Raw genomic sequence first — 13922 nt, 5'->3', positions numbered from 1 at the left:
TTTTGCACTGAGACCCAGAATCCAACCAGTGCTACTATACTGATATACGTCTATAAGCCTCAGGTTTTTTTGTATGCCAGTTAGTTTGTTGAAATTTAATGAAACCCAGATTGATTTAGTAAAATGCACCGGACACAGGGACCCTCTACAAGACAGGGCCAAAACATCAGCGTGTAATACAGGACGACGTTGATTTTGTACTAAACTGGTGCAAATTCTGAAACAAATTTTCAGCTAATGAAATTACTAAAAACCAACCGACACAGTGAACCTGCTTTTGTTGCAGCCTCGGCACGGTCTAATCTCACAGCTCGTCTCTGGACTTGCCTCAGTTGGTTTGTTAAAGGTACAGTGTGTAGGATTTGGCGACATCTAGTGGTGTGGTTGCAGATTGCAACCAACTGAATACCTCTTCGCTCACTCCTCCCTTTCCAAAACCGTGGTAGCGCAATTCACCTCGCTCAGAGGCCATCATTACCATAATAACACAAATATAGGAGCAACAGAAGTCAGACGGCGACCGGCGGTACCACGGTTTTGCACTCTGCAGCTCACGTTACCCCAGTTTCACAAGCGTGTTGGAGAACTACGCTGGCCTTCAGGTAACATAAAAACGTGAACGGCTCTCTCTAGAGCCAGTGTTTGGTTTGTCCGTTCTGGGCTACTGTAGAAACATGGCGGACTCTGTGAAGAGGACCCGCTCCCTATGTAGATATGAAGGTCTCATTCTAAGCTAATGAAAACACAACGATTCTTAATTTCAGCTGATTATATACTAATGAAAACATAGTTAAAAACATTGTATTCCATTTCTGCTAATAGATCCCCCAAAATGTTACACATTGTTCCTTTAAAGGCCACTACAAATTCAAATATTAAACAAACATTACATTGTTTTTTTTTTAAAATGGGCCATTCCTGTTTAGACAAATGTGTGAAACACATCACATAATGTTCAGAAAGTTATGATCCAGTGCTGGTTGTAATTTGCCTTATTACAAAAGTCAGTGTTGTTTTGTATTAGGTTTTCTTTCTTCTGGAATAAAACCCAGAAGTTCCTGTTTTGTGTCAAAGTCTGTTTCCCCCTTGAATAATGTTTCCCCCCTGTTAGAATTGTCTTTCCTGTAGCGCCCCCCTCTGCAGTGATGTTTGGACTCAGGTTAGGTTGTCAACGGGCAGGGAGTAGAACAGACAGGAGGAACCCAAATGGAGAGACGGGCAGATTCAACGAAGATATTTTGATAAAACAAAAAGTCTAACGAGTATAAAAGGCAGGCAGGTACAGCTGGCAGACACAGGCAAAAGAAACTCCTTACAACAAAAGATGAACCGACAAAGAACAAAGGAACCGAGGTGGTAAAAATAGTGACTGACTTACTGGGGAAGTGAGAACAAGTGAGCAGGAGGTGAGGCGAGTGCAGGACTAATGAGGGACAGGTGAAACTGATCCGGGCAGACAATCAAAAAGGCAGGACACAAACAAAGACAGGAAGTAAATCAAGATAAGACACAAGAGGAGAGGACTTTCAAAATAAAACAAACTAAAACCCCAGGATCTGACAATGGTCAGGCATAGCAGAGATAAGCAATTGAGGTTAGGGATAAGGTGGTTTGACTTTGGCTGTCTGTTGGTGCCCTAGACTGTATGTAAGAAGTGAGCGTATTCACCGTGACGTCACCTATTGGTTTGTGGGCTGCCATTTTGAACAAGCCCCCAGGAAGAGTGCCGGGCTTTGAAGCAAATTTTCCGGATGATCCGGGTCCTTTATCACTCGGCAGTTGAGCCATTTTGGCTTCATGCGCCATTGAGCAACTCTCATAGGAATGAACAGGAGTCCGCCTCTAACGCTTTATCCAGTTCTCTTTATACATCCATGGTTTTGAAGCCTCGAGTTCGGCATTTTGGTCATAGCCATTTTGGTTATGTGCAACCAAATGACACGAGAGGGTGGAGCTAAGCACAAACAAACGCTGAATAAAACATTTTTAGGCGACCAAAAATGTTATAATTAACTTTCATGAACTGAAAACACACTGTGAAAGGGTGTAAGACGAAAACACGGACAGACTACCGGACAATTCCCAGAATGGTAGCGACCTGTCAATCACAAGGTAGCCACGCCCTAAAGCATACTCTGCTTTATGGTCTATTTGACTCTAAATTGGACCATAATTTACTAAATGAACATCATGCTGTATTGAAGAAGACTTCAAACTAGTGATGGAGACCATAAACTCATGTTTACAATGTTTACTGAGGTAATAAATCAAGTGAGAAGTAGGCTCATTTTCTCATAGAGTCGCCCCCTGCTGGATATTAGAAAGAATAGTTGTTGAAAGCTAACAATAACTACAAGAGGAGGAAAAGCAATAGCATAGCCACTACAGTAAGAATCACAACATGTTTTATGATTTAAAAATGACAAGGCACTCAAGTTTCACTATCCAGTGTCGCAGCAGATGACCATTTAGCTTTAACAGAAAACCACAGGAACATGTTTTATCAGGCTATATTGGCTCTCTTTACTACAACTACCACAACATTTTAGAACTTGTGAGGTCTCTGCTTGTAATGATTTTAAATTTGTAGCAGCGGGCGACGGAGACAGTGGAACTAATGGTTTCTGTGTGTTTGATCCTCCCTTGTTGTGTCTCATCACTCTCTCCATACCTCACCAACAGGGAAATGTATGAGGGCGTTGTGTCTCCACCCAACGTACCAGACAGGACACATTTCTCAGGAAAACAAACCATTAATTTGGTAAATAAGGAAGGAGTAGCACATTTGGATAATTAATTATGAATAATGCATGCGTGCTTAGGTGTTGTTGTCATTGGTGTAAACACTGAAACACTTCCTACTAGGCTATTTCTCCACTTAGCATAAATGGGGGTTGTTTGTCTGACAGTTAAATTCATATTTATGTGGATTCTCTCTGTTGTGTGTTCTCACATGTCAGGGAGCTCGCTACATGGCTGACAGTAATACAGCATGACAGACAATAAAGTAAATGCAATTTCTACAAATTAGAAACAGGCTTTAAATAGCACTGTTAGCATACCATACTCGCCAGCTGAGTGCCACAGGCCACGCACCACGCTATGGTGTCTATAGTCGTATGATCAGCAGTGCCAGCGAGCAACGCTTTTCCCCCCGCAAGCACAGTCTGTAACTCTTTATTGTCATGTGTATATATGTATGTGTGTAATCTCATAGCTTCAGTAGGCAAAATGAAATCTGTCACTTCTGGCGCGCGTGTGCAGCACATACTTTATAATACAATGATATCGTGTATTGAAATGTATATTGCTGGAGTCTGATAGCTGCTGTCTATTATCAGTGTCACTGCGCATTCAGCTCTTTTTTGCATGTTGTGGCATAAAGGCAGACAAAATTACATTTACACACAGATATGAATTGCTTACATTGACCATTAAGTTATTCACACCCCCCTTTGTGCGAACAATACTACAGCGCACACACACACACACACACACACACACACACACACAGCGTCATGTTTCCATCACTATAGAGGACATTACATTGACTGACATTCACGTCCTGGAGACTTACGCCTCATTTCCACAGGGTATACGCAAGGAAATGCATCTCTTTACTGATGGATAGAAACACCACTGCAGATATAGGAGAGAAGTTACTAACGTCTGTTTTTTGCGGTCCAGTCTAACGTTAGACGAGTCACATTTATAATTTTTTTCTAAGTGAAAAAAGTGCCACGCCATATTTAGCTAATATTGGTAGCATGCTATCTGTGTAACATAAGAGTGCATACAGTGGTTCATACGTCTTTTAACAAAATAGTTCACAAAACTGTAGAATATGCCATCAAACTTTTCACTTGTATTACATAAGCTGTATTACATTTATCAATCACTTTATTAATTCGCTAATTCCACAGGAAGTTAGCATAGCGTCAATTTCCTGTGGCATACGGTCTGTCCGTAATCTGCCGCAAAAGTAAAACATTTTCAACATACTCCAGGCAAATTAGCAAAATGCCCCCTCTGTTTTTTTGGTCCGTAATTTGCCCCAAGTACATTAAAGAAAATAATCTTTTGTGACAGAGAACAGATAAGAGACAATAAATAATAAACTGATTGATGAATGTCATACAGCTCTATTTATAAATGTTTTTCTAAGTGAAAAGTTTGACCGCATATTCAGCAGTTTTGTGAATTATTTTGTTAAAAGACGTGTGAACCACTATAAGCACTTACACAGCTAGCATGCTAACAATGTTAGCTAAATATGCCGTCGAACTTTTCACTTAGAAAAAATTTAACGTTTTAAATGTGACTCGTCTAGACTGGACGGCGAAAATAACAGACAGTAACTCACAGATATAAAAACAACGTAGTAACTTCTCTCTCATATCTGCGGCGGTGTTTCTATCCACCCGTAAAGAGATGCATTTCCTTGCATTGAACACTAGGGGGCGTAAAACAAAACACAAAACATAACTGTGTGAAAACAAAGTGTAACTATAACCATAACCGCTACTTGCCTGATCCTAAACCTTACCCTAAACTTACCCTAACCTTAAACCAAGTCTTCACCCTAAAATGTAATGCTTTACGTTATGGGGACGTGCACTTTGTCCCCAAAAGGAAGGCGAGTCCCCACAATGTGAGTGTGCAAACAGATTTATGTCCCCACAACATCAGTAAAACACACCCACACACACACACACACATACATATAGTATCGTACACAAATACAAAGAGTGTATAGTGTAAGTGCTCAATAGAAATGGCACAATGGTAATCCAGTTAATATGCATGTATGTAGCTCATGTACCGTCCCAAACACACACGCAAACACGTGCACGTGCACACCGCGGGGCTCCTCTTTATCAGCGCTGCTCACATTGGCACCGACACATGCATTGCCAAGGCTGCCAGGCTACGGCCATGCTAATGCAGCCTGTTAGTGTAACAAAGGCTCAGGTCAATGGAGCCTCCAGTGGCTAATTGCTTCAGAGAGATAAGTGAGTTTGACGACGCAGCAAGGAGCGGCTCAGCGAGAGGAAGCAGCGAGGGAGGAGATGTTAATGAATCCCCCGTTCACTCCACCGTCAATATCGGGCCGTCGCAGGCCTGCCGCAAAATGAATATTAAAGACACTTTTGATTGTTTGATGTTTTTTTTTTTTTTACTGGTTTCATTGAATTTTAATGGGCTGTGTTGTGGGTGTTTTTGTCACATATTCTATGCTGGGTAAGAGAGTGGAGCTAATGCAATTAATCCCCACACCATCACCTGACGGCTACCCAGCTGTGGTAGCCAATAACTTCACATGTCCGTGTTGCACTAATGGTGCTGCATCAGAATACTGAGCGAGTGAGCTGAGTGATGATAAAAAAAAAGGTCTCAATGCAATTAAATGTGGTTTTAATAATGTATTTTTGAGAGCACACGTTTGAGTAATTATATGTCGTGGTTATTGCACTAAAAAGATTTGATCTATTGAAGGACACGTTTTTGGCTCGAGTTGATTTGCTCCCTCTGAAGTGACAGTGACAAGACCAGCAACTGCCATCCGGCGCTGATAACACCGATCGGATCTTCTTCGTCAGCTAATCTCCGTCTGACTTATATTAAATCAATGTCAGTTTCAGACAGCAGGAGGTGGAGCCCGGCCGTCTCCTCTACAATGGCAGAAAGCTCTCTTTCCCTCGAGCTGACTCAAGTTGTCACACATCTCTCTACCTCTGACTGACTCACTTCATCTGAAGATTACCATTCTCACTGAACATGAATCCTGAACCCATATTTCCTGGATATGGCTGGAGGCTAATACAAATTGGACTTGACAAAAGATGATGCATAAGCCAAGACAACGGTGTTTCATCCCTTTATTTCTCCCTCTCTAGGTAGCGATTGTGTGAATTGCCGACGAGTGTGATGATGGACTATTGGAGGCGTTTGGTTTGACGATGCAAGTGGCCTCTCGGGAGCCACCCAGGCTTAGCGCATAAACAAAGACATACTTAAAAATACTCTTCACATGCTCACACTCTCTGCTATACGGTGGTGACACACAACAAAAACTAGGTCGATGGACGCTCACCGACGGCACCAAACTGTCCAATGGCCGACTGGCAGCTTGGTGTGTTGGGGCCTTTAGTGCGTGGCTAACTTGTGACTGACAGGTCGCTATCACAGCGTTGTCCAGTCTGGGTGTTGTCCATGTTTCCTTCTTAGAACTTTAACCCTTTCACTGTGTGTTTTCAGTTCATAAAAGTTAATTATAAGCGTTTTGGTCACCCCAAAAAATGTCTTATTCAGCGTTCGGTTGTATTTAGCTCCACTCTCTTGTGTCACTTACGGTTGCAAAAAAACTAATTGGCGACAGCCAAAAACCAAGACAAAATGCCAAACTAGAGGCTTCAAAATGGCAGTCAACAAACCAATGGGTGATGTCACGGCGACTACATCCACTTCTTATATACAGTCCGTGGTTAAAAACAAGATTATTTTGTACACTGGAGAATTGTGTCTGTAAGCACAACTCATACAGTGAACGGATTTCTTTCATCATTTTTGAGGCCAGCTGCTAACAAGGTTGTTAGAAGCTTGTTTTTCTTTTTACACAACAACAGACAACGTATAGACCCGTGGACAGACACTGATGCTTGCTAAATTTGCATGCTATGTAACATCTCATTAAAGGTGAATATGGTAATACGAAATCCCTCCAAGATACCTTGAGGCCTCTTAGTTCAGTCGTCTTCCGTTCTCATAAATTGGCGAAGGTGGAGGAGTGTGTGCTTTGCTGCAGGGCCGGCCAGCCTGCACACAGCGCTTGTAGCTAAATATATGTACGTCGGTGCACTTTGCAAGATTTCCTTGTTAAATAGCAGTGACCTGAGACGAGCTGTGAATCGGTTCCCCGGCAGGTCTTCTGCTCTGTCTGTTGTTGGAACTGAAGGGTGGAGCTGCAGCGTCGAACCCCGGCCACCAGGGAGCATCGCAGCGCAAATTGTCCTCAAATATTGATTCTGCTGCAGAGAGCCATGTAGGACGGAGGGAGCGAGGCGCCAGGCTCATCTACAGAACACCAAACCTCTGGGGGAGAGAGAGAGAGATGGAAAGAGAGGGAAGGAAGGTAGGAAGAGGGGGGGAGTAAACAGAGCCAACATATTCTCATTCTCTGCTGAGTCCGGTTCTCCCACATTAGTATGTTTGTGGGTGGTAGTGGGTGGCCTTGTGAAGTTTTTGTGTGAATGTAGGTGTATTTTTGCTTGTGTGCGAATGCGGCTGCAGAATGGCATCGTATCCCCCACTCTAAATGGACCATTGTTGCTGCTCGAGGAAAGAGGGCATTGTGGTGTGACTGGCCTAACTGCAGTGCTGCACCGTAGGCCTAAAAATATTCCATGTCAGTGGTCCCGAGAGGAGCCCGGCGCTATCCAGGCCTCTCAGTAATGAGAGAGTGGAGCTGCCTGCCACTGGTAGCCCTGCTGTCCCCCAAGCTCCCTCTGGCTCAGAGCTCAGCACCGGAGCTGGAGAGGCAGCGGCTCAGCTCCCACAGATTTATCATAGCTCACAAAGCAGCGTGTCTGAAAGCAGAGGCTCTCATTCGCAGAGGAGCCGCCCCCCCGGCGGGCTAACCCCTGGGCACACTGACCCAACACATTCACATATCAGAGAGGCAGACAGACGCAGTTTTGAGAAAGACTCGCACTTGGATGTGTGTCTACGAGAGGGAAAAAATGGATTTGGAAAGCGTGAGAGCAAAAAAAGCAGCACACTGGTGCAAACAGCTGAGAAATAAAGATAATACGGTGTACTTTAACCGTGCCATCTATTGTAAGATATGCAATGTGGCAGAAAAGAGAGAGGGAAAGAGAGAGGCAGAAAGATTCAAAGAAAAGGCGAGAGTGAGAGGGAGAATGGACGGAGATAATTGAGAGATTTAAGGTGGTTGTTTGGGGCGCTACACTATTGTACTCAGTGCAGTAATGATCGAGCCCTGTGGGGGAAAAAAAACATGTTTGCAAAGGTTTGAACTGCCATTATCGATGGCAATTATTTCAGTATATCTCACTGAGGCATTGATGTGGAGGGGGGGGCTCTAGAGGCAATCAATGGAGCACAAAAACAGACTGCATCGCCTATTAAAGGGTAGTTAAAAAAGACAATTGTTTAGTATTTACAGTGCTTTTAAAGAGTACGAACTTGAACATTTAGAGAGACAGAAAGAAGAAAGCATTCTCAATAAAAATGAAATAACAACATAGAGACAACTTGTCCTTCTTGTTTGAACATTTTATGGGCCTCCTTTTTAACAGTTAACATAAGAGATGTCACAGACTGAATATAATAGATCAAAGATATATAACTTTGAAGGCTGAGCTCGGAAATGTTTCTGGGCAAAAATGAGACAGATGAATCACACTTTGCTAGTTCATGTTGTACCAAGCTGTATGGAAGTGAGGCTCAATAGTCGGAGTCGTTTTTAACCAATAACTACTCAGGAATAATGGGGCGTCATATATATATATATTTATATATTTATCTACTTCAAGTGTTTTACAAAATGTTCACCTTCAATTTCATGTGACATCCACAGCAAAAGATGGGAGATATCTAGAAAAACAAAACATTCCCAAACGGTTTCAACTAGTGCAAATATCTTACATGAATTTTTAATATGTTGTTATGATCCTACGCTGCAATTCCTAATTAGAACTGCAAAATGACTCTCCGCAAAACAGTCTTCATGGTAGCAACTTGACCCACAAGAGCAATTTGATGCTAATTTGCTATTTGCTAGTTATGAGCTGCTATCTGTTTCATTCCTCCCAAATCGTCTCCGCCGTCTGCGGTGTGAGGTCTACATATCGACGACAGGTCTGGACTGTGTCCAGCAGCACTCACAGCTTTTAGTTCACATCTCGCACTCATCCGCAAATGCTTTGTTGAAATATATACTTTGAAATGCTTAATCGCTCTTTGAATTCGACCGTTTCTTTCCCACGTTTTGTCCATTATGGGAAAATAAAGAGTCCATTAGTGTCCGGATTTACCCTGGGTGTCCATGATTGTAGTCCGTTGGTCTCAACAACCAGCATACTGTGTGTATGCTGTATGTGCGGCTTCCGTGTAGCCGAGTGTACGTAGTTTGTGATGAGTACATTTTATCCCATTGTTTTGTGATGGATGACCTGACAGTGGTCCTTTCCTTGATATGCTCCCCATCGTACAGTAAATATGTGTGAGTCATCCATCCTTTCCACATGGAGAGTTTCAGGTTTCCTCGTGGCTCGGCGGCTCTCTTGCTATCGTGTAACCTAAAAAAAAAGAAAAAAAAAAGCAGCACAGATAAGAACAAGAGGATCAGTGTCACAGAGACGTGTAATTACACGGAGTGACTCACACTCGCTGAATGAACGTTTCCATTTGGACGAGTCAATCAGAGGTCAGAGAGGAGAATATGCCAAATCAAACCATTTCCTCTATTTCTGGGCTCTTTGTCATCGGATTGAAAAATGTCTGTTTGCGGTCTGGCCGGCTGAGTGTTTGTGGGGACCGACAGCGTCTCAACTGCTAAAGCTGGATTTCACATGTCTCGGAGCGGCAATGGTTTGTTTACACTTAGTGTTGAAGGCGTATAATTGGAGATGTACAGAGCTTGTTTTCCATCAACACAACCTCGTCCAATGTGCATGTATAATAAAGAGATATGCTCATATGGAGAAAAATTCTGTTTTAGTCCTGTTGCTGTAAACACATATGAAAAGGGACATGTGTGTCTTTGCCGTTCCTTGTTAAACAGTGTTCTGGTTCCTCAGTCAGTCAGGCAATCTATGCATCTTTCTGCAGCACACCTACGCTGCGTGGGAGTGAAAGAGATGGACAGATACAGATCATCACGGTGAATGGGCCGCAGAAGTGGTGAAAGGAGGTCACGGGGATAAAGAAGAGAGACACACGGAGGAAGCGGGAGAGCAGGGCCGAGCGTGCAGTTGCCAGGGAATCGATGTCTCATTGCAACCATCTTCAGCGGCATCTGCCACCAAGTCTCCAAGTAACTGCTCCCCGGTCCCAAAGCACCTTGCAAATGCACAATTAATGTCCACTGATGCAGTCAGCCATCGGCTCCTCGCTCCTCTCTCAGCTGATCGGCGAGTCGGGAGAGGGTGGGAGAGACACAACAGAGAGAAAAGGGAGAGAAGAAGAAGAAGAGAGATGGCACCATGCAACAGAATGAGGATAATTGCACCAACCAGTCCCAGAGTTGGTGTTAGGCCCAGGGTCATTAATTCCACTGCCTGTGACTGAGCCCAGCAGCGCCTCTGTTCCTCAGTCTATCCCACTCACCAATTTAATTATGACTCTTAATTGTAAAGCCTCTGTGGAAGGCCCCCGCCATAATGCATTCTAATGAATGCGACAGATGTTGTGCTGTTATGCCATCTCCCGAGCAATTACTCTTATGGCGCCTACGCCGCTTTCCCTCACAAATGTTTTGTTTTTTTATATTTCACCTGTAAATAAACTGCACCTGCTCCATCCCACGACAAGCGCGCTGGCACGCACATACAATCACCCCCCCCCACCCACCCCCAGTCGTCAGTCCCGCAAATTAACTTTCACACTTCAACAGCTTACAAAGGGCCATGAAGGACTCTCATTTAAATCAATTTATCTCATCTCAATGGCGGCAGTTTACACGGCGTCACACAGCGGTTGTCTGGTGCACAGAGGTCTTGTGTTTTCTCCATCAGTTTGTCACCCTCGCCCGATGAGATACAGTTACAGCAGATTAACAAACAAGGCTCGCTGGGGGGGGCGGCCTTGCTTGTTGATTAGCTCTGTATCTGTTTCTTTGTAATTTCTTATTGATGTGTGAAATTAGTGCTTAAATTAGATTACACTCATTTGTGGGCATCTTGAAGATCCAAACAACCCCTCCGTTTATAAGATTATCTTTAATTTGCTTGGTAAGCACTTCTTTCTTCTTCATACGCAGTCACATACAGTATGAGAAACAGCAACAAGAGTCATCTAGTTGAAAGTCTGTTTACCAGACACACTAATCGACGCAAGATGTTTCACAAGGAGAAAAAAAATCAATTCAATTGAAGATCAAGGTCAATGCTAGCTACAGCAAATATTAGTCAAGCTGGAAGATGCTCAGCAGTATGTTTATTTATTCTTTCTGGACATCATGCGTCTCTCAGAGGACTTTCTGATGTGAACATTTATAAGGTTACATGCTTTGTTGTTGCTTACAAAGCAATAATTGGAGTTGGCTAGATACACATATAGTATGGATAGGAATCACCAGAGGCCCCAAGATACGATATTATCATGATTTTAAACACTTTGCAATATTCTTAGTATTGTGATAAGATATATTGTGATTTTATAGATGTTAATAATCAACTGTTTAACCGTTCATCGACATTAAGAATATTTACAGATTAACACTATTAGTTAAACGGTTAAAAGAAATATTTAAATTAAATAAAAAGCTGAGCAAAACTCAGAGGAGAATAGCTGGTCCACCTTAACAGCCCACCTTAAGACAGTCTGAGTCTGTTACAGATACAGGAAGTTGGCTCGGGTCTTGAGGAGTTGTAGCATTTATTCACTGATAAATAAACTGTACACACCGCTACGTTCACAGCTATAACGCAACTGACAACCCCAAACTCACCGCCGCCACACACACACATGCGGCCCGCCGGACACTCGCTAACGTTACAATATTGACAGACAAAATATCGCCATGCTATGCTGTATCAAGTTTTTCCCCCACCCCTAACAAGTAGGTGACACTGTACAAGCACAGAAAACAGCACAGGCAACAAATGGAAGGATAAGAGCAGCATGTGTGAGAGACAGGCATGCAAACAGGATCACACTTGTGTACAAAAATACAAACACAGACAGGCGTTCTTCTCACCTTGGTGGTTTTGACTTTGTTGCCAGTGCTGCAGGACCAGCCAGTGAGGTCAGGCAGGACCTTACACTCCTCTCCGTCCATACAGGGGTGCATCTGGCACCACCACTTCTGGACTACGATGGAGGCTGGAGCAGTGAATGGAGGTTCAGAGGCAAAGAAAGACAGCAGGTTAGTAAATGGATACTATGATATGATGAAGAGCACTGAATTAATGACAAAAAGCAAGAATATGGTGGTATTTGTAACCCAAACCAGCCATTACCTACACAATAACTCAGTAATACTGTACAGTTATAATTTAGTTTATATCCACAGCCAACATGAACTTTTATTGGCCAAAAAAATTGTACTAATGATTATTTTCATTGTCATTTAATCTGTTGATTATTTTCTCAATTAATCGATTAGTTGTTTGGTCTGTAAAATGTCTGAAAATTGTGGAAAATGTTGATCAGCGTTTCTTAAAGCCCATGATGACGTCCTCAAATGTCTTGTTTTGTCCACAACTCAAAGATATTCAGTTTACTGTCATAGAGGAGTGAAGAAACCAGAAAATATTCACATTTAAGAAGCTGGAATCAGAGACTTTTGAATTTATTTTCTTAAAAAAATGACTCAAACTGATTAATCGATTATCAAAATAGTTGCCGTTTAATTTAAAAGTTGACAACTAATCGATTAATCGTTGCAGCACTACATATTTTTACAATGTAAATGCCTGGAGCGCTGTCCGTGGTGCTGATCCTACAACAGGGGCTGCTGTAGGATCAGCACCACGGACAGCACTTCTGTTCAAATCGCCAGTATCTCTGAGCAGTCGTGTGCTTTTTCATCTGTAATATGATCACAGCTAAAATGTATAGCGGTTACCTTTTTTTTCATTTTAATCAGATTAATGTAATCCCGCAACATGGGATCTTAAAGCCGGTGCGGAATGGATAAGTCTGGCACCCGCAGGAGACAAAAATGAAAAAAGATAGAACAGGGGAAATATGACACAAGATTTCCCTGTCATACCCATCAACCATACCTACCATGACTAATACAAGTCCTTCTATACTGTATATATCCAATCAGATGTAGTTCTGCTGGTGTTCTAACAGGGCGGAGGTCTTTGAATAAGATTCAGAGGTGATTTTGTGTGTATTTTGTGCAGAGTCACTTATATTACCTATAATTTAAACGAAATGACTTCTTATCGCCCAACTTCCCTTTTGTTTCTGGTATAATCAGTAGAACACAAAGCACATTTAGACAATGAGCCAATGAGTATTATTATTCCAATTGCGTAACACAGAGAGCAAGAACAGGATTATGATGAAGCTATGCCATCAATTATAAAACAGTCTTCTCTCGAGTATTTCAGACGAGTCACTAATGTTTGTGATCTAGTGTATCATTTTAAAGCCCTGGAAAGGGTTGTCTAGAGTTTTTTACTGATTGAAACTAGGGCTAACTAACGTGTTAACACAAATTGATTTTAACGCCACATGCAATTTTTAGGTTGTAGCGGGCTCAGTTTTAAGGCCGGAGTAAAGAGACAAACCCTAGTCATACTAGCTTGTCGTGAAGGAGGCTAAATTTTGCAGAGGAAAAACTGTCATGGCCATATTCAAAGCGGTCCCTTGACCTCCGACCTCAAGATATGTGAATGAAAATTGGGTTCTATGGGTATCCACGAGTCTCCCCTTTACAGACATGCCCACTTTATGATAATCACATGCAGTTTGGGGCAAGTCATAGTCAAGTCAGCACACTGACACACTGACAGCTGTTGTTGCCTGTTGGGCCTGTTGGAGTTTGCCATGTTATGATTTGAGCATATTTTTCATGCTAAATGCCAGGGCTGACCGATAAATCGTATTTTCATCGTCATCGCGATATGAACATGCGCGATGAACACATCGCAAAAGGCTGTCTGAAACATGATGAATAAGAAAAATCATCATATTTAGGGATGGTTCACAAAACCCTGTATCAA

At 42.5% G+C, this 13922-nt stretch overlaps 1 protein-coding gene across 1 annotated transcript in view; it reads right to left on the bottom strand.

Moving 5' to 3' along the window:
- Positions 1-8523: 8523 nt before the first annotated feature.
- tafa4b (TAFA chemokine like family member 4b) overlaps positions 8524-13922 on the bottom strand; it is a 58376-nt gene continuing 52977 nt past the window's right edge. Inside the window, exons 5-6 of the mRNA XM_074615754.1 lie at positions 11942-12066; positions 8524-9320 (exon numbers count right to left, since the gene is read on the bottom strand). Coding sequence (XP_074471855.1) covers positions 9309-9320; positions 11942-12066 — 137 coding nt within the window. The 3' untranslated portion in view covers positions 8524-9308. The remainder of the gene's footprint in view (positions 9321-11941; positions 12067-13922) is intronic.

Source organism: Sebastes fasciatus, chromosome 1 (assembly GCF_043250625.1).
Source record: "Sebastes fasciatus isolate fSebFas1 chromosome 1, fSebFas1.pri, whole genome shotgun sequence".
Taxonomy (NCBI): domain Eukaryota; kingdom Metazoa; phylum Chordata; class Actinopteri; order Perciformes; family Sebastidae; genus Sebastes; species Sebastes fasciatus.
This window is presented reverse-complemented; position numbering and strand designations above follow the sequence as displayed.